Source organism: Seriola dumerili, unplaced genomic scaffold, assembly GCF_002260705.1.
Source record: "Seriola dumerili isolate Sdu_G_001 unplaced genomic scaffold, Sdu_1.0 BDQW01000105.1, whole genome shotgun sequence".
Classification (NCBI taxonomy): Eukaryota; Metazoa; Chordata; class Actinopteri; order Carangiformes; family Carangidae; genus Seriola; species Seriola dumerili.
The window spans coordinates 240,920-262,698 of NW_019174360.1; the positions used below are offsets into that span (position 1 = coordinate 240,920).

The 21,779-nt window shown below is 43.0% G+C and overlaps 1 protein-coding gene and 2 non-coding genes across 3 annotated transcripts; 2 read left to right on the forward strand and 1 right to left on the reverse strand.

The window, feature by feature from the left end:
* Window positions 1–1,599: 1,599 nt before the first annotated feature.
* On the reverse strand, window positions 1,600–21,094 carry cfap47 (cilia and flagella associated protein 47). Its single transcript, XM_022746457.1, is given in 52 exon segments — window positions 1,600–1,779; window positions 2,733–2,876; window positions 3,144–3,209; window positions 3,347–3,474; window positions 3,913–4,054; window positions 4,167–4,387; window positions 4,585–4,690; window positions 4,918–5,045; window positions 5,177–5,241; window positions 5,558–5,644; window positions 5,832–5,920; window positions 6,142–6,295; window positions 7,028–7,140; window positions 7,668–7,802; window positions 7,972–8,080; window positions 8,190–8,295; window positions 8,578–8,764; window positions 8,899–8,994; window positions 9,202–9,283; window positions 9,669–9,806; window positions 10,275–10,346; window positions 10,493–10,717; window positions 10,802–10,925; window positions 11,186–11,286; window positions 11,465–11,595; window positions 11,801–11,918; window positions 12,162–12,387; window positions 12,487–12,703; window positions 12,995–13,092; window positions 13,239–13,437; window positions 13,673–13,752; window positions 13,985–14,132; window positions 14,573–14,650; window positions 14,777–14,908; window positions 15,014–15,136; window positions 15,224–15,354; window positions 15,499–15,743; window positions 15,839–16,055; window positions 16,321–16,417; window positions 16,528–16,708; window positions 16,824–16,976; window positions 17,172–17,400; window positions 17,597–17,765; window positions 17,854–18,080; window positions 18,292–18,398; window positions 18,797–18,966; window positions 19,113–19,253; window positions 19,414–19,498; window positions 19,615–19,753; window positions 20,060–20,175; window positions 20,261–20,418; window positions 20,951–21,094. Coding segments are annotated over 52 exon segments (7,257 nt in total).
* trnag-gcc lies at window positions 2,339–2,409 on the forward strand. Its single transcript has one exon. It is a non-coding gene; the product is annotated as a tRNA-Gly (tRNA).
* On the forward strand, window positions 18,472–18,543 carry trnad-guc. Its single transcript has one exon. It is a non-coding gene; the product is annotated as a tRNA-Asp (tRNA).
* Window positions 21,095–21,779: the final 685 nt, after the last annotated feature.

Sequence of the window (21,779 nt, forward strand, 5' to 3'; positions counted from 1 at the left end):
ATGAGAGTGATGATGTTTTTATCTGGGGACTTTGAGAGGGGACGAGTTCGCAAGGGAGGGAAGTCGAAGGTTGTGGGACACGAAGTTCCGCTGACGTGCACTGACTGAAGAGCGGCCACTGGTGGATGTTTTCCCTCTCACCTCGTAGGTCCTCTGCTCGTCTGCTGCCTGAAATAAAAAGAGTCAGCTGTTAATCATGCAACTCTAACAACTGTAGGTTTGTATGTATGTGAATGGGTCTATATGTAATTTTGCATATGTTGGTAAGAATGGTTTCCAAATTTGATCAGTATAAAATAAACATCTGTTGGTTTGTGGATCATTATTCTTATGAAGGGTGGAGCTAATAAAAATTAATTAATAAAAATGTAGGTGATGAAAATGCATGAATTAAAGAATGTAGCAGTAAAAACGGATGTGAAATGAATTTTGTCCCAAAATGTTGTGCCCCTGCAGGTAATTTGCGACAGGATTAGACTTCAGGTATGTTTGCGGAACGTACCTGAGCAGCACAGTGTACATCTATGACCTTGATGGGTGCTGGTGACTCACAAATGACCTCTACAGAGAAGTATACCTCATAGCATCCGAGCACATGTCCTGAATGGCATGCAAACACACATGTACACACACTTAACCCCTTATTAGCTAAGTATGATTGAAGCTTTCTAAGTGGTTCATGCACAGAATATGGTCCAACACTGATCTCACCTTTGTCTTTGTCTGTCTCCTGAATGTCTTCAATTTCTACAAATGACACAAAACCTGCAAGTTGAAGATGAAGTGTTCAGTTAATTGTTTTGTTTGTTTTAATTAGTCATTTGTAGTCAAAAGTTCTTTCCATTTCCCACTTAACATATAATCCTACTCATCTGCCAATGCAAACATACTGTAGATGTGAACACAGGAAATACAGGTTTGCAAAACAAACACTACAACACTTGTGTAGACAGTAAAACCACAGTATTCACAGCAGGCATTTAAACTAAGAACAACGAGAGTGTGCTGGTCTGTTTAAGCAGATATAATGGAATATAATAAACCAATTTAGCCGGTATTTTACAGCAGCTGCCTTCCACGTGACATACTAACAAACCACACAACACACAATGGGGAGGGGGGGGGATCACCTTTAAGTTTTTCTGTTTTCCATGGTGATACAGCCAGGGTGTATGGAGCGTTGTGACCGGGGTCAATCTCAAGGGAGGGGGTGCCACTCACAACAGACAGATCTGTAATCACCTATGTGAATGTACACAAACACACAAGACACAAAACAGCCACACACACACACACACACACACACACACACACACACACACACACACACACACACACACACGTTTAAATGGACACTTACTCATTTGCGAATTCGTTATTCCTCCATCCCATTTTGTTTTACAAATTTGGTTTTTCAATTAACACATTAATTATGATAACAGCACAACCTGTTCATGTATTCATTATTGCTTCTTTTATACAAAAGGAAAAAATAATACATAAAAAGCAAAAAGGCATTAATAATACCAACACATGCTTTAAACGGAGTGCTTTCCCTTCCTGTGTGTGAATGTGCATCAGTAAACCCAGTATGTGTGCTTATACCTTGAGAGTGAGTTTTTTCTGGCTGTAGTTGGGGACATCCAGCTGAGTGTGCGTGGTCTTCCCAACAGGACAGTGTAATACCACGTGGTCCACAGGCAGGGGGTGCTCTCCCACTCCTCTGAGGGTGAACACATGCTCAGTACCGTCGCAGTCATTGTGTAAGGACAGCGTGCCCTGTGGGGGTGGGGATAAAGTCCAGTCAGTCAGACGCACACGAGCTGGTGTTCACTGTGGAGAGTGCACACGGAGGAACAATGGTAAACAGACTCTCAGCCGCAGCCAAGCGCTCTCACACTGATGCATGAACGAGGCTGATCACTACAGTGGCCCCCTAAGGACAAAACACATACAACAGTGAAAGCACAAACGTTAAGGGAAACGCAGAAATGCAGAAGAAAACACAGGTAACAAGCAACACTGTCGATGCTCTGGGACAACTCACTGTCGACTCGACCTTTTCACCCGAAAAACTCTTGACAGTGACCGACAGTGAGTTCTTACAGTAAAGATTATTTTGTCACAGCATGGAAGGTACAGTGTTGAATTGCAAGGACCAGAATCCAGCTGAACTGTTGAGTCCAAGCTCATTCTAAACTGCAGAGAAAAAGGAAGATACTGAGTCTATTGAGTGTGACAGAAAAACAAATATAAAGACAACATGAAAATCAAACATGCTGACTTCCTGGAGCGTGTTTCCTTTTTAAGCTCCACCCCCTTTACACATAGCACCAATGCATTGGTGGTTCAGTGGTAGAATTCTCGCCTGCCACGCGGGAGGCCCGGGTTCGATTCCCGGCCAATGCACAACACTTTTTTTTTCCCCTCTCAACAGCCACACAGACCAGACAGAGTGTTTGAGGCAAAGACAGATCTCGTACATGACAGGATGGAGCAGAGGAGGCTAAACGTGAGGGCTCAGTCTTGGTGGCAGGGGATCCTCAACGCAGGCTTTATCCAAAGTGTTGCTACTGTTGATTTATCTTGAACACACACTAACCACCGTACTGTAAAGATTTCATAATGTGTATCAGAAAGTGTGTGTCAAGCGAGGAAGGCAAATGGCAAGAATGAGACAAAACACAAAGAAAGAAAAGAGACAATGAAACCACAACAAAAAAGAGCATTACCATGACAACGCGCTGTGCCGCAGGGTGAAAGGAGAGGGGGTAGCACGCTCTTGTCCCAGCTGGTACATTCAAAAACTTCGGACCGCAGAATCCTTCACCACACACTTCAGCCTGCATGACCCAGTCACTGTGGGTCTCATTGTGCTGTGGACACACACACACACACACACACACACACACACACACACACACACACACACACACACACACACACACACACACACACAACAGACACACACACACACACAGGCTTGACAGTTTGTCTGCTCTCTGGCTGATATATATTCAGCATCACCACTGTCTCCAGAGGAATCAGTTTCTCATAATCAATAAAATATGTATCGGTTACCAATCAACAGGCACCGCACACACACAGACTGATAAATACTCAGGAACTCCCATGACCCTCACCACTGGTATGTCCTGCGTGACTGAAGAGTGAGCAGGTGAACTGAAGTCAAAGTGAACAGATCCTCCCTGTGATCACAAATGAGACAGGTTTCGTAATATAGTATAGTATAGTATTAACCATGAACCACGTGAACCAACAAGCAATCCAGCACTTTCTTAATATTCCATTTACAGGTTTACCCCGACTACCAGGTGGGACATACCTGTGAGGTAACCAGCGCCTCCAGCATGTAGACCCTGGTATCACATGAAGACTTCAGGACCACCTGACATGTAAACTTCCCCACACGGTTCGCCTGGAACCGTAAAGGAACGTCCACACAGCCACAATCTATTCAACAGAGGGAAGAAGACATATTGACGATTACATAATTGAATGATGTGAACAGCATCATGGTTTATCAAAAACCTTAATATCAAGTAAGGTTATAAACAGAGTGAATTGCTTTCAAACTAGTTTAAAAACAAGGAAAAACAGAGAGTGAACAGAGAACATGTGTTTAAATCTCTCACAAACATGTTTTCAAATCTGTCATCAGTCTAGTTTGATCTTTATAGGTGTTCAGTTGCCGAGGAGACATAAACAGAAACACATAAAAATAGATTTTTATTTCCTATTTCAGTTTCCTTTGGTTCCATAGCTCCTACACTATTTGGTCAAAAAGGCCAATATGACATTAAATTAGAAGTTGTTACTGCTAAATTGATAACAGTCAGTCAGTGTGGCTTCACCTTTGACTGGAGTCTGGGTATTAATGTGTGTTTGTACCTGCAGGATTCTCCCATGGTATATTGGTGTCCTCTCTGATGGGTATTTTAACAGTACTGGGTAAAGTGAAGTATTGTGGCAAAGAAACCTCCACACTATATGTTACCACTTCACTGTGCTCAGCACCTCTCATCAGCTGGGCCTAACAGAAAACAAGAGAAGAGGTGTACTGGGTAAAATACAGACAAGAAGAAAGACATCTAACAATACCAATCCCTGAATCTACTGTATATCCACACTGAAACTGCGTGTACCTGTTGTTTGAAGAGCTTGCGTACGGCTGTGGTTGCCCTCACAGTGCTGCTAAACAAAGAACGTGTCAGAATCCGCCTCCTGTGTTCCTCTGCGCTCATGCTGTGTTGACCCCACATGGCCAGAGCTTGCTCCCAGGCCATATTGATGAGCGGCACACGTATCACGTCCTCACACACCTGCTCCACCTTGCAGCGTAGGCTTAGTACAGGTACACATGTAGCTGGGTCTATTGGTGGAGCAAAACGTCAGTGTGCATATTATTCACTACTCACTACTGCTGCCTCTTAATGTGAATATCCACTGAGGAAAAACATATATGAAATGTTTAATGGTTAAATGATAATGGATGAATATCAAATATTGATGTTCAGTAGTGTTCATCATGTTTGGTTAAAGATTTGTGCGAGAGGCTCCTACCAGAGTCGTTGGAGACGGAGATGATGTTAGAGCTGGGCCTGGCTGTGAGAGGGGACGGACGAGGCAATTCTGCTGTGGCCTTCACCATATAGACCATGTCTCCTGCCTGGAGACACACACACACACACACACACACACACACACACACACACACACACACACACGGACAGGAATGACTGTGAATAAATGAGGTTCACTTGCAACACCAAACTTAAATATACAGTATAAATTGCATTGGGTAAAAATAACTGCAGCCTGGTGTTTGACTGTTTCTTGATCTGTTGCTTGAGTGCAGAGCGTTCAGGGAATTGACGGACAAGCTGACACACTGACCTGTGGGCAAACTAGCAGCACAGAACAGTACTTGGTGCCTGGGCAGAAGGGCAGGTAGTGGATGTTCAGAGTGTCTGCCTGGCCTGGCTTCAGACAAACGCTCCTCACTGCACTCAGGAACTCTCCCTCTGTGCGCACACACACAAACATATACAGACCACAATCAATCAGACGTGAATAAAGGCAGAGCATTCACACACATGCATGAACAGTAATAAAGGTAGCACAGGGTGCAGAGCATGTGTGTGTTAGGACTTACTGAGAGCTGAGTGCTTCCCTTCCACGTCCTCCCCACAACTCTTGTCTGAAGTCATCTTCTCCATTCTGCAAGAGGGACGAGGAGCAAAGAAACATATCATCATTCTTACATGAATATCACATTTACCTTATTCCTACTTCAAATCCTCACAGTCAACTCTGATTAGGAGGAGCTGGGATGTCTGGCTTTGAATAGAGTAGTATGGTAGTATGGATTTGTGGGCAATAGAAAAATATAGAATAACACTTGCCTTGTCCTTTAATTCAAGTATTATTAACTGTGCATACGCTATATGGGTCTATGTACCTTTAATTGAGTGTGTGTGTGTGTGTGTGTGTGTGTGTATTAGATGTCCCTGTGTGTAAGCAGTGCATGTGTTACTTGGCTTTGGAGGAGGCCTGCTCAACAAGGCTGTCTTTTTTCTTTTCAGGCTCCAGTGGGTTGAATGTAGACTCCACCAGCACCACCCTTCACACACACACACACACACACAACACACACACACACACACACACACACACACACAGATTCTTGAATTTAACAACACCTTGATGAATAAAAACAAAGCTACATGGACAAGTTGATTCTACCAGGTGCCATATATGTTTGACCTTTTTAAAGTTTCCACCTTTACATCCAGAGAATAAACACCCACCTGAACTGAGCTTCCTTATTGAAAGGATTAGTTATTGGCAGTTGGATCAGCGTCTGCTGGTAGCATGGAGACCTGCACTTCACAGTGTTCTATGGAGAGACAGTAGAAGTCATATCAACCTACAGCTGCAGCCCAGAATATATGTAACAGTAAGTCTTCAGAAGGACACTGCACTCAAAATGACACAGCGTGGTAGTGAGTCATTGAGTCAGACCGACAGACTGTTCGCAACCAAATCAGTAAGTGAGGCTTGAAGTGAGTGTAGCTGTAGCATGACAGTCAATCCAGCACTTAAATTCATTATACTCACTGTGGGTGTGATGTGACTGACATGGGTCTTTAGATTGAAGGTGAGAGTGGTGACGCCACGCAGACCCACGGGAGAGCTGGAGATGAGCAGAAGGACTGCCTCCATCGGCTGCAGGAAGGAGCAGCTATACTGGACGGTCAGCTCAGTGCTCGCCCTGTGAAAACCACCAACAACAAGATCAGATTATTTATTATTTACTCAATTTGAACTCTGAGCTGAAGAAGCTGAGGAGGACTTTTCCTGTTTTTGTAGGGTGTGTGTCTGCTTAAAAAAAAGCTGCAGCACTTCCTCACTCACGATACCAGTTTTAGTAAAGTATCTGTTGTTGATTCAGACTACAAAGACACTCAACAGTCTTTCATAATTACAATTCTGTTGCGCAAGACTCTAATCTTCAAGATTATTTATGGTTTAACCTGGAAAAACACATAAACTTCATTATTTACTGTCTGTGTCCTGAGCAGATCATTTTTAGAGAACCGCATAATAATTGAGTTCTTAGATTAAAATAGAAATAATTCAAATTTCAATTAGTCACCCAAGGAAAGGTGTCTTCAGTCTGAATCCCAATCCAGTTATGTGCATTAGTCAATACTAGACCTTCTAACACTGAGTGTTGGCAGGTTTAGCTCCATGATTATCAGCATATTCTTCACACATTTACTATTCTTGATTATAAAGGAGTAGAACAGGACAGGAAATAACATACTACCATTACTTTACTATATAAAGGTTAATATTTAAGACAAATTACATGAGATCTGAAAGTTTCTTTATAGACTAAGAAATTATCTGAAGTTCTTCAGATGCTTTGGGTGCAAAACACTACAGGTGCAAGTAAGTGAGAGTTGTACTTCAGAGTATGGTTTGGTGTGATACAACATACTTTGGAGGAATGGTGACAGTAGATCCATCAGGGAGGGAGAAGAGATGAGCATCCTCTCCTAAAAGTAAGGCCTGGTATTTGACCGGCTTAGAGGATGGGCTTTTCAGTCTCACCTGCAGTTCACACACAGTTCACACACACACACGCAGAGAAAACACAGATATAGCCAAGTTTTATACGTATACAAGCGTACACACTTGCAGACACAGACACAAACACACCACTGTCAGAAATCCTACAATGAAATCTGTCTCGCTTTACAAAGACAAACTGACATCTATTTTTGTTGGGCTTGTAATGCGGCTGACAATGTGGATCATTACCCAGATGTATATTTGTCTGTGTTTGTAATCCTGTTAGTGTGTGTTTTGGTGAGTCTATAATCCTATTAATGTGTGTGTGTGTGTGTGTGTGTGTGTGTGTGTGTGTTTCCACTTGCAGTGTTTGCATGTTGACTATTCAAGTGCATTTTCAGTGTTGACAGTGTTCATTAATTTGATTTTACAAGGCATGTGTTTTTGTGTGTGTGTGTGTGTGTGTGTGTGTGTGTGTTGCCCCCTGATAGTGTATGGTGGCAGGTACTGGGGCAGCCTCTCTACAGGGCAACACACAGCATTAACACCTGCACTGGATGTGTTACCAGCTTGCTGATGGAGCTGTGTAGGCCTCCTGATAGAGTGATGGTTTCTACTGGCAGGTACTGAGGCAGCCTCTCATACAGGTGGACACACAGCATTAACATCTGCACTGGATTAGGATCCGACAAGTCTGTGGGCTGAACACACAAACACAAACACTCGCAGATACAAGGACAAACAGGCACAGTCACAACAGGAAGTGGTGCCTAATCTCTCTTAATCATAATGAAAGATTCCTGATATATTCAATATCGATCCAGTTATGCTAAATGTCATAAATGCAGTAAGCTGATCATTTTCTTTTACCTGTATGTCTATGTTGAGAGAAAGTGCAGTTAAGGACTGGACCATGATGATGTTGTTGTGGAGGATCTGCTCCAGGCTGCTAGCTGCAGTGTACATCCTCCGGAAGTGGCTGCAGATCTAATTAGGGACAACAGACGGTAAGTGGGATGTAAAAAATATGATGAGGTTCTTGTGTAACTTCTCGTTTCAGTTGGATGATCTCTCCACTCTACAAACACGCACTGACCAGGTAAGGACAGTAGGCAGCAAGAAGAGCAGCGAGCACGAGTCCATCTGTCAAGTCCAGGTCAAAATTCACTATCCAGCGAGCTGATGGGACGCCACCTACAAACCATCACCGTGCAGAAATGACCTCTCAGTGTCAGAGATACATATTAAGGCATCGACAGGTACTCAAAAAAAAATCCAAAAATCTTTTATTTGATATTCAAACATTCAGTGAACATGGGGGAAAAAGTTCATATATTTAAATGTATATACTGAGATACTTAGAGCTGACCACTTGTGATCGGATCACTGAAGACGCATGTTAATGCAGGTCTGGACAGGACCAGAGAGTGGTGGGCCTTAACTGTAAAAAGAAAAGTTGCGCATGTTGTGCCCTACCTGTACCCCAGACAGTTTTCCTCATGCTCTCGTAGTGCTTGTTGAGCCACGAGAGCAGCTGGAGCTCGCAGGCAGAGTACACATTGCTGACCAGCGGCTGTGAGTTGACGGGAAGGACTTCATCTACTTCTTCCTGGATCGGACTCATGTTCAGACCACTCACTGATACACGGACCAAGACCAACACCTGGACATGTGCAGAGGAATATTCAATACTAGTATTTAACAAGATCAGATTGACGTTTTTCAGCTCGACTCTACTTTACAATCACACAGACACATTTGTAAGCAGTGTGTGGTTTTTTGGAGAATGTTTTTCACCTTGTAAATTTGCAGCAGAACGTCAGTCCAGGATCGTTTGCTCAGAGACTCATAGTCAACACTGCTGTAGTCCCGACCGTGTTCTTCCACATTTGACTGAGAGACACAAAAAAACATATGGCACAAGAAGCTGTTAATATACTTTGTGTGTGAATTCAAGTCAGATACCATGAATGAGACCAGGATGAGTGTTTCATTGTTGGCGGAGAGCAATTATTCACAGTCTCCCATTGCTCCAAAAATTTATTTGGAGGACGAGTGTTTTAATCGAGGTGGTGTAGCTCTAGGACTAGGTATTCATACCTGTTGGGAGCACCAGTGTTTGAACTCCTGCACGTCGAGTAAGTACTCTGGTCTGATGTGGTGCAGACAGGCTCCCTGCACCCTGAACACATAATTACAACGAAAACAGTATGTGTACACAGTATGTGTCTGTTACATGAATGTTCACATTTATACTCTGTGTGTAACAGTGTTTGCAAATTGCTCATGTAAGACAAGAAGATCTGATTATTACTTTTTCAACATTTTATTTATCGCTCGTCTGACATAAAATCATTCTCAGTGTTTCCTGGTTTAATAAAGGGATTTCCTTGTAGCATGCATTTGATTTATGTCTGTTAAAGTTTGACCTTGCACTGCTGACAGTATGTGTTGGTGCTGTTACAGAAAGGTCTGATCTTTTTTTGCTATTCTCACTTTTACATAAAAGTGACTCAGGCACTTATTCAATCACACTGCAGCAGCGTATCTGTGTGTATAAGGCCTACCTGAGAAAAGCAAGCATCGCGTCATGCTGTTGCAGCAGCTGATTAGTGCGCTGGTCTTTATCACTGGAAAATGTCTGACAGCGAGGAATACCGGGAATCTGTGTGCCAGTCAGGTGATGAAGCATGTCCACTACAGACCTAGACACAACAACACAATACAGTTATGTTCATCTGGAGCCAGATCAATTAAATCCCACCAGAATTTCAGTTTTAATAATTATCTAGTATTTTCTTTTCACCCCTCTAGATCATAAATAATGAATTCAAACCTGGGTAGACTGGGTACTGCCATTTACAAAACAGAAGCATTATTTGCACGAGAGCCTCTGCTATTTTGTAAGATCTCAATATGAGACAAATATTCAGCAGGCAGATCAGTGCAGGTGCACACTCTCAATCTCTTTCAATTACCTGATTTCATCATGGCTGTTGACTAAATTTAAATATTTAATTCTATGTTATTAACGTGATGTTAACCATGTCAGTTTCACTCCTCTGCAGTATGAAGATAACTAAATTCAGACAGCTTAAGGCACCTAACTACAGTCACATTTCTTATCTATCTGTTCAAAGGGTGTGTACTACAAATACAGCACACAGACTCACCTGTGGTCTTTATTTTGAATGACGCGGTAAGCGCGTCCACTGGAGTGATTCATTAGAATTTTTGACACAACTCTGTAGGGAGAGAGGGAGTGAGGGAGCAAATGGTTGTTTGATTGATGAACTTGATGGCAAACAGGTGGGGAAGGATGGTACATTGACTACATTGTAATTGAAATGTGGCCCCTGAGCTGAGCTATTGGGGAATCTCTTGAATATACCTTCTAAGTGTGTGTGGGACACAGATGGGATTTGGTCCGCCGGGCCAGCCAAACAGACTAAACCACCTCTCCACAGCCAATAATACATTCTGGTGATACAGTCCTTCGACTGAGTTGGCAGCAGGGAATTCTGGGATGCCGAGGTTGGTCAGGGTTCGTCTGTCTGGAGAGACGTCTTCATCCCTGCTGGTCTCACCGCTCACACTGCCACTGCCTGGAAAAGAGGACAGACACACACACGGCACGCAAACAGTTACACACAGACACATAAACACATCACACACAAATGTTACACATTTCACTTTCTGACCTGACACTGAGTTCCTGTTTGTTGAGCTGTTGTGATCGAATGAGGATGATGATGACGACACAGGGCCGGAGGCAGGACTTGGTGTGTGATAGTGTTGAAGAATCGCCTCCACAGCTGTGGCTCCTAAATGACAGTCACACAATAATGAATAATAAGTCATTAAAGAATAATGAGTTTAGAGTTTGAAGCTGCTTGGGTGGCATGTGTAATTATCCAATGAATGATTTTCAGTTCTGTAAAGTGTTGACCAGACACTGTCACTCCCATCTACCTCTAACCAACTGCTTTTCAAAACTTTCATGAGGTCTAACTCCTTCAGTCTCCCTGTCCTCTATATACTATACATACTTGGTTCAGGTGTATTTGTGTATATTATACAATACCAGTCTTGAGAACTATCTGTTGCTCAGAGAGGTGCAGAGCCATGTAGGGCCAGACTGTCAGCAGACAGTTGTCAGCAACAGCACACAACTTAACCTTGAACCTGGTGGGAGAAAAACAAGCTGGTAGATTGATTCAACTTTAAATCTATGTGTTTGAATCAAGGCTTTTCTATGTGGCTTAAGCCCTAGCTGTTTTTAGCAAGCTCCTAAATCTTTATTGTTTATCACTTGACATTCTATGTAGTGGTTGGTGAACAGGGCATTATATAAGCGCACTACTACCTGTTGTGGAAGTGGTCAGTGAATGTGATAGTTGTACAGAGGGACAGAGGAACGGCAGAATAGAAGGACACAGTGCAGATCAGAGAGGTCACATTGTCCTCCTGCCTGTGGATGTCGACTGGATGTCTCTGTATAGACAGAATGAAAAGGTGGAGAGTGTCACAGATCATATTACTGTTGAAGCATCAGCCAGGAAAATCAGTCACACCAGTTTTTGTCATCTGATAACAAGTGCACAAAATTCAAGATCTTAAAAACTGACTGAAGAGACATAGATACATGGACAGAGGTTTTCCATATTACTGTAAACTGGTCTGAGCATAAGGACTGTACCTGGTCCTGGTTTTGGGCAGGGATGAAATCACCATCAGGAAAGATGAGAGAAACAGGTTGTATCTTTGTCCCATCCTCCAGTTCCACCTCATCCACTTCAGCTGATACCCTGGTTCCACTGCAAACACAGAGAGAAAGAGACATGGTGCAAGGACGTATTATATTGCTGATTTATTGATCTGTCAAGCTTCAATAAAAGCTTCACCAGATTTCCATTACACTTCTTGTGAATGATAATCCTGAATCTGCTTCCTTGTTGACATCTACCTGGTGCGTGTTGTTATAGTCGTTGTGATGTCATTTTCAGGTAAACGCCAAGTTACTCAACTATGTGCTTAAACTCACAGGTCTGTGAACTAACCTTGGATATCCTACAGCTGCCAGGGTGAGTGTGGCCATTGCACTGCTTTCCAGGGGTACTGGGGTAAGAAGAATTAGAGGAGGGTGGATGGTGATGCTGGGAAGCTGCAGAGTGATGGTGATGGACAGCTCTCGGTAGGGATGATGTTCCACCTCCTCTGCCATCCCCTCCCGACCCTCCTCTCCCAGGTAAAGAGGGAGGGACAGTCTGATTAATCCGCCAGACACTGGGAGAGGAAATATACGAAGAAAGAAGAGAGTGAGAAAGGAGAAGGGAATCCATCATTGTGTGTGTCTGTCTGTGTGTGTGTCCAATCATCTCTCACCCGTTCTGATAGCTTCAGGCCTGATGCTGACCGCTACGCAGATGGACTGGCTGGGCCCCAGACTGCCAGAAGACGGAGTCACCACACATAGCGCCCCCTCTCCTCTGTCCTCTGTTGGTGCTGCTATTGCACTGCAGTTAAACCACCAGTGTAAGCGCTCCCTGGTGACACCACGCCAACACACACTCTTTTCACACACTGCTTTCAATTCCACGGTCTAGAAACACAATCAGAGAAAAAGAGAAAATCCTGAAGGAATGATAAAAATGAGTCAAAACAGCAACACAGAAGATAAAAAAGTGTGATGATTTTACTTCTCTAAGGTGGTGTCAGAGGTTCGAGATCTCCCTCATGGTTTATAGGAAAAGACAGAAGCAAAAATGAAAACAAAGGAGAAAAGAAATGGAGAAAATCCAGTAAGAAAATTGAGGGGATGACGAGAGGAAAGAAGAATACAGGGAAAAATGTCAAAGAAGGGAGGCAAGTAAATGATAAGCTGCAGATACACTGTAGATGATACCTTCGTATAAGCATCAGATCGTGGTGCCAAAGGTTCCACATGGAACTGTAGACTAGAGGGGGACATTTCCAGTGGGGCACACAGCACTAAAAACATTTTCAACACAGCAAGAGAAACAAGAACATATTTAGCTGCAGAAACCCAGTGTCATGTGTGAACATTGTTCTGTACACCTGCAATATAACTGTATAACCAGCTCACACCTCCTCCAACTCCACATTAATGACCCCACCTGTGGCCTGTACGCGATGTGACTGTTGTGTCGCCATGGCGACGGAGTGGGAAAGTGGTTTCGCCATGTCCTTCCAGGTGACAGCTGACAATGTGGAGGAGGTGGATGAGGGGGATGGAGGGGGGAGAGGAGAAGGCGATGTGGCGGGCCATCTCACATCGTTGACCATCAGCGGCAGGTCAAAGTCATAACTGGCTGCCTGCAGGAAGACATTTCCTTAACTGTCCTTCAACTAGTTCATGATTTTGTTTTCAAACATTTCAAAGCTATGAGATATGAAAGAGCAAGGTCAGCAATTAGCTTGAACGCTGACAGTCTCACAGATTTCATTAGCTTTTAGCTAGCTAGTTTATTCACTTCAGCTGATCTGCTTGATCCTCATGACACTTCTATCTACTGTAACTATTCTGGAAGATGTTTGGTCAAAATCTCACCTGGGTGGGTGAGAAGATAAGAGAGCAGTCCACGGTCTGGGAGCCCTGCACCTCCATCACACACACACCTGGCTCCTTCTCTGCAAAGCACATACAAGCAAAAACTCAAAGACAATATGCTGTGTTTTTAAAGTGGGTTTACACTTTAATTTTACACAAATGTTTCTCATTTTGGATTCTAATCACAGCCACAGAGACAGTAATGCAATGATACAATACTGTGTACAAAAGCCCATATTTCTGTACCCACACACCACCTTATATCAACTCTGACCCTGTGTGAGATGCTGGAGTGTGTGAGTGAATGCGTACGTGCTGAGGGCTGAGGAAGCTGTAGTGAGAAGTCTGCATATTGTGACAGGTTGAAGGTGACCCGGGCTGCGGCTGACGAGTGGTTTGTCAGAGCGAACGGTATCGCCCGCCAAGAACCACTATGCACCCCGCAGAACTGGAAATGGGACTGAAAAGAGGGAGGGAGAAAATAAACCAGTAGATGAGAAAAACACAGAGATCTCAAAACATGGAAAATTGGATGAATTAAATGGCCTGAAACCAGCTTTTTTTAGTGCATCAGGATGAATGAAGTCAGTGAATCAATTGTTTGCCCAGACATTTAATTTTCCAATTATATTTCAGCAGAGTAAACCACCAAAAAAATATCAGACCCGGAACTAATGGGTAACTCTGTGGGAAGACACCAGTTCAGAATTAATTTATACAGTGATATAGGATATCACTAATTGGTTAATTTGTGAGGTTTTGACAAGTTCATTAACATCTGATTTTATCATTTGCATAAATATACAAGCCTGTAAATAAAATGTGTTAATAAGTTAATAAATGGTTTTGTAATTTTCTTTCATGTAATCACTTCTTCAACACACACACACAGAAACTCACCACACTGACTTCTACATTTGGAGGCTCCACTGATCCGCCCACTCTGAGCTCAATAGACTTCATGTCCCTCAGTGCTACCTGTAATAGATACACATCCTTACTGTCAGTTCCTCTTTTTCTTTCTCTCTCTCTCACACACACACACACACACACACACACACACACACACTCTCTCTCTCTCTCTCTTCTTTACATCTCTCTCACCTTGACTCTGGTGTCAAACTTGATGATAGAGTCAGGGCTGAAGTGAATCCTGAGCACAGCCTGCCCTCCACTTGGCACCACGCCCTCAGATGGACTCACCACCATGCCTGGCAGAGGGCACACGTCCAGGACCTGCCACATACAAACAGAGAGAGAGAGAGAGAGAGAGAGACGGGTTATTTTCCTTGTTTGATGTTCACAACTATCAAAAACAGGTATCTCTGTGTGTGTGGGCACCTGGTAGTAGGCATGGTTCTCTCCAGTGTTGTGCAAGACTGCGCTTCTGACAGAAGGCATGTTGAGAGGTACTGATCCAAATATCACCTGTTTGTCTGCCAGCTGGACATTGGTGGACCCAACCTGACAGAAGGACCGAGAAGAAAAATAGTACAAATAGTAAATAGGAGGAGATCATACAAAACAGTCTTGCCAGTTGTAGGGACAGACCTTGGCAACACAGTGCAGGCGTTGTGTGTTGTCCTCGTGGACACAGAAGTCAAAGTCTCCTTCTGCAGGGGAAGAGAAGGAGGGATGCCACACCACCTCACAATCCAATTCCCTGTATGGCTCCACTACACCTGGAGAGGATGATATACATTTGTTTTATCAGCTCTGATTCAAACCGGCAAATTTATCAATTAAAAATGTTTTTTAAGAATAAAGCTCCTCCCTTCCTCCCAATATCCTCTTTTACATTTTACTGTAAACTAAAACTGCAGCACCTGTAGCTGGTCGAACAGAGAACAGGATGCCGCTCTCTGTGACTACTGGTCTCCATGTGAACTCTGCGGCATGGTTACGCCGGTTTCGAATGGTGACTGAACTTCTATATCCAGATCTGGCGAGTAGGGTGGGGGTCGGGCGGAGCAGCAGCGTGGTGGTGGACAGTTCCAGAGTCAAAGGGACGACCTCGGCCTGGACCAGTATCTGACCAGGATGCTGCTGGTTTACAGAGTAGGACACAGGTCTGGAAAAAAAAAACAAATATACCTTTACTGCATTTGAAGTGTAATCACTGATTTTCATGTGATGAAAGTATATTGAGCTGCTTCCTCCGCAAACCTGTAGAAGTGACCCAGCTTGTTGCTCTGAAACGTCAGAGGTAAGGTGTTGTGGGAGCGGGGTGGCAGGATGTGGGAGAGGGGTGAGGAGCCCTGCAACTCAGGGCAGTCCACGTCCAGCTGCACCCAAACATACGCTGACAGATGATTGGTCAGCTCCAGCTTCTGAACACACCTCGACTGCACACACACCTCGCCAAAGTCCACTAACAACGGACCTAATGAGGAAAGAGTGAGATTTTTACCTGTTTTTTTGACATGAAAAAAATTCCTCTAGACTTAAACAACTTGTAAACCTGATATGAAATTCTGATGCCATGATTATTTACACTATGACTAGATGTTTATGTTTTGATGTTAGCAGCTTTCAGGTATGAGAAGAAAGAACAAGACACAAAAACACAGAACTAGTTGTTACTTAGTGTTTTACTCAATCTATTATTACAAACAGTGGTCCGAGCACTTCTGAATTGAATCTCCAACCTATGTCAACTTGGTAGAGCTCCTGAGGTGTCAGAGTCCTGGTGCAGTCTGCCACCTCCTGGCTGGTAGAGGGAACTGCATTCATTACCTCTGAAACCTACAATGAATGCAGGAGACAGACGGCAAAAAAAAAAAAAGATTTCCCCTGACTTTTGCACTGAAATCTTACTGTGTGGTATTGTAATATTTCAGTTAATGTTTTCTCACCTGACTGTTGACCTGCTGAGTCATTTGGTTGCATTTGTTTCCTGGGGAAGCATAGCTGTAGTTTGGCTTTGTTTCTGAGATCTTACTGGTCTCTATGTCACTGCTACAGAGTTTAGGGGGAACAAGCCCTTGAGAAGGAATAATCCCAATGTCCACTTCATGCTCCACTTTTTCTTGCTGTCTGACATTCAAAAAGAGACACAAATATTCAACTTTACAGGTCCATCTAATTCTGATTAACACGCAGAGATTAGCATGTTTGAGTTAGATGAGTTAGATATCATATGAAAACCTACCTCTCCTTGATGCTCAATAGCCGTGTTTGTCTGAGCTGTTCAATGAAGTCTGTGTAAATCTGTCGATTTCGCTGCCTCTGCTCCTCCTCCTCCTCAGTGAGAGCGTAGCTGGTGTCTACATAGCTGTAGCGGGGAACACCAGTAAAGATGGTCCTGAGGTGGATAGAGACAAGAAAGTTGTGGAAACACACAAAGTCTTAAATCTAGAAAACACATCTATCTGTCAAAAGCTAAATAAGAGGTGTGTATGTCATATTTTAGGGAGAATTTGGAAATTAGTTTTTTAAATATGATTCAAGTAACAAATTGAACTCTGTGCTGAACCTATGAAAGTGTGTGAATCTCTACCTGTACTGTCTGTGTGAAGAGGCTGGCCTGATGCTAGCGGCTCGGTCGTTAGGAAAAGCCAGGAACTCCTCGCCCTCTGTGTTTTGACTCCTCTCCTTGCGATGTATGTGAAGCCGTGTGTGGTTGGTGCTGATGACAGCAGCACGCGCCATCACATGACACTGAGCCAGCTCACTGGACCGAGCATGAGGCTGTGACCCGGTTGGATTGGTCACTGCTGGAGTGATGCCTGCAGAGCAGCCAGTCAGAGCGGGACAGGTACAAGTGTTAAACACAACTACTGAACAAGACCAGCATGTTAGCCATCTAAATAATTACAGCCACTTAATGATCAAAGAAACACACATATGCTTCATATACTTCAAGAGTGTTGCTTTTTCAGTATTCACCAGGATTAAGTTTGGGCACAACGTGTGTGGTCTCACTGTGGACGACAGCAGACAGGTGTAGAGTGACTGTTTGGAAGCTGCGAAGCTCAAGTTCAGTAACATCCGTGTTGTCTCTGCTCTGGTGAAGAACGTGACCTAAGACATCTAGTATCTGACGCACATGGAAGCTCCCCTGCTGCCGTGCAGTGAAAGACAAAACTACATCCTGGAGAAAGCAACGGAGAGAAACGAGTTTGCACATTCACTACTCTGCTTACATTTAAAATTACATAACTGAATCAATCACATCCTACCTGGCATTGTCCAGGGGCTATGGAGCCCAGGGAGGGCTTGGCGGTGAAATGGGCAACTTTGCGGAATTGGAAGTTGACGGGAAGTTGAGGGCAGACGTTCTGCAGCACACACAGCAGATCCACACATTGTCCCGTCACACAGGTTAGGAAATCAAATCTTTGAGGACTGGCTACCAGAGACACAGGAAGCCCAGAGCCTGTCACTCCCAGTTCAACACGGCTGTTACCTACAGACAAACAAAGAAAAAAGATCAAATAAAATAAAAAGACAAAAATATCAGTGTGTCTACTTTAATTATAAGGGAATTAATCAATGAATAATCAGTTAATGAAGTTACATGAACCAAAATACTGGTTCCTCTGAGCTCATCTGGATTATGCTGTGCCACATGAGTATGTGTGTGTGTGTGTGTGCGTGTGTGTGTTGTGTGTGCGTACCACTGTGGTGAGTGAAGCCGTGTCTGCTCCCCACTGACTCAAACAGCAGGAAAAGACAATAGTCTTGTCGGCTGGCTGAGTAATTACGCCTCTTCTTTTTAGTTCCACTGAAAGAGACAGGGTGTTGTTTTTGAAGTGGATTATTTAAAACGAGATATTTCCACAACAATACTCACAACATCCTCGTTAGTATAGTGGTGAGTATCCCCGCCTGTCACGCGGGAGACCGGGGTTCGATTCCCCGACGGGGAGTTGTAATTTTTTTCTCGCGCTCATGACATTTGCCTTTATATTACTTCTATACTATTTTTTATGGTGCAACAGTTCTATAGATATAACATTGCTACCTTGACATTTCCAAGTACTAGTTATTTTAATATTAATGTTAAGACCACTGTGTCACTTTTTGACATAAAATACAGAAATTAAAAACATACTTTCATTGTTTTCAGACACATTTGGACACACATGGACACATGGAGACAAAGACACACAGAAAATTAACCTCTTGCAAATGGGGCTGAAGCAAACTGCTACAGTGGTTGTGTCATATGGTCCCAGTCGGCCCTGCTTCGGGACGCACGCCAAGACCCGAGAGACATCCTGACGTGCATGGCTGCACCTCTGCATTCTCTCCAGCAGGGCGGCGTCTGTGCTCTTTTGGAGATCTGTTCCCTGCACAGAAATCACAACTTGTTTCATTCCAGGACATCTGCAACTTATTTGAAATCAAATGTAATGCATTTTTACATATATATCAACCTGTTTTTACTATCAGCCCATTTAGCAGGTTTAGCAGCACCAACTTCTCCAACACTCACCACCTCAGTCCCAGCAGCAGTATCCTGGAGCAGGCAGACCCAGTCACAGGCCTGGGGAGCAGTGTTTCTCAGAACCAGATTCTCCACACGGGATGTCCCGAAGTATACGGGTCCAAACCACAGACAGGAGAGTGGAGCCCCCTGTGTAACAACACAGCATTATGTTTTTAGAGACAGAAATGCTCACAAGAACTTCTTGGACGTGGAAGGAAATAAAGATGAACATCAATTTCAAGAATCAATGGAGTATCATGTAGATATTTCAAGTACTAAATAAATTCTACTTGGACCACTGGATTACCTGCAGGTCAAAAACCTCAAGCCGCTGGTCCACCACCTCAGCCCTGATACTAAGAGCTACAGCAGAGCGATTCTGGAGTTTTATCCTGGGACAGAGAAAGTGAACGATGTGTTTTATAGTAAATATTGTCCTTTACGTTTAAGTAGTTTCAATCATTCCACAGTGCCTCCGTGAACTACTGTGTTATAAAGTCTGTCTTACAGAGCCTTCTCATCAATCTGCCTGGGTCCATCTGTGCACAGTTCAACTTTCAGCCACTGGGTGGTGCCAGCTGCAATGACTCCACTGCAGGGTGACAGTCTGACTGAGGAGTCTCCACTGTACTGCACCTGGAACATACCTTCAATACACACACACACACACACACACACACACACACACGCACGCACATTTATGCACATACATGTCAATTCTCATTGACTGACATTATTAAATAGTCCCAAATGCTTAATAAGATAATTGCAGACACCTTCATCTTCTTCTTCAACTGACAGCTGCTTTTCAGAAGCAAGGCATTTAGTACATAACAAATCTCACTACATTGAAGAAAATTTATAATAATATATCATATTAACAGCACACCAGTCACAAATGGAAATAAAAATTTCCCCCATGGGCGAAGTCCAGAAAGAGATGCTGGATTTACCTGGTGCTGATCCTTGATTGGTTATAGGATGAGGTTTGCTGATTAACTGACTGCTGGCATTAATACAACCAAAGTCTAGTACTGAGTCCATTAGGAGGGAACAAGCCCTGGGAAACCTAGAGGAGAAGATACAGATATAGGTGTATTTATGAAAAACAAACGATTCATTCTCTTGTGGACAATATGTTCGGTCCTGCTTACCCCCGCAATGGGATTTCAATGGTCTCCACATCATCTATATTGATCAGAAGGCAGTCTTTGACCGCCTCCTCTTCCTCTGGAGTGAACTGCAGCAAGCCACTTACAGACAGACCAGGGGCCACTGCCATGGATGCACTTGTTGCTGTGAACTTGAAAGACTTGCAGGGGAAAAAAAAAATAGAAAGGAAATAGAGGGAGACACATTTAAAAGATAGAGACAAACATACACATACATTTAACTGGCCAAATGTTAATATAGTCTAGGGACAGAGGGTGGATAAAAAGAATTTTTAAAGAAGCAGATAGGGCTCTTTAATAAAAGCTTGAAAACTCTTATCAACGAGATAAATAGACGAAATAATCCTGGTAAAATAATTATTAAACGAATAAATAATTTATACATGCTCTTTTTCCCCAAAAATATTAACATAACTATGACCACAGACAGGCAGAGACGATAGATAAACAGATATTATTGGACGTGGTAGAATTAAACCAAAAATGTTCATAATTTGAATAACTAAAGTTTGCCTCACTGCTAGCTTAATGTGTTTCTCGGCTAGCTAATTGTTAATTAGCTAACAAGCAATTTAGCTAGCTTAAACTCTAATTTACGTAGTTAACGTTGCCGTTTTTTTATTCTTTAACTTTCGTACAACTGTTAAAAAACACCTCAGATATTTACTTTACCTTTAATTTGGGCTTTTCAATTATTATTTTCTTCGAAGTTTTGCCGACATTTGTTGCCGTGACGGTTGTCTTATAAACCTGCCCGACTTTCACATCGTTGAAGTCGATAAACGGTGGGTCAACTCGAACACAACTACCGGCCATGATATGACTTTATAGTTACTACTTATTTAAAGACGACGACGACGTTTCCTCTCAGTTACGTGTACAGTAACTGCTTTAACTAACTAGTTTAGTCGACTTATTAACTCGCATACCGATAGTCAACTTTACTGTTGCAACTCGAACGTTGACACTAACGTTGGAAACTGAACGGCTCAGGTGGTTTCTAGGCGACGGCTGCCGTAGTTGCGCTCGTTTTACAACCTTGCCCAGTCCAGGTGGACGGAGCAGCTGTTGCCACTGCACAGTAAACCGTGGTTTCTTGTTAACTTTTGAGTGGAATTTAATGTTTTTTATAGCATGGATGACAGGCCAGGTTATCATTATTACTCAATAGAACGGTTTGTTTTCTACAAACAAGCCATTTTTAAGTTTATCTCCGCTTCTTTCTCAGTGTTTTAGCTGAATAGAACGGTGGAACACCATAATTTGCTATATGGATATATAAATCAATCTATAAAATCTGTATTTTTGTTATTGCAAAGATAATACATACAAATGAACATGTGGATTTCTCAACAATTATACAAAAGGATAAACATACAGTATATGCATAGTTCAAGCTTATAAAATCAATACAAATGTGTAATTATCAATAAGGTTGATTAGAGTGATTTATTTCACCAGGAAAAAAACAACAACTTTGTTCAGTACATAATATGTTACA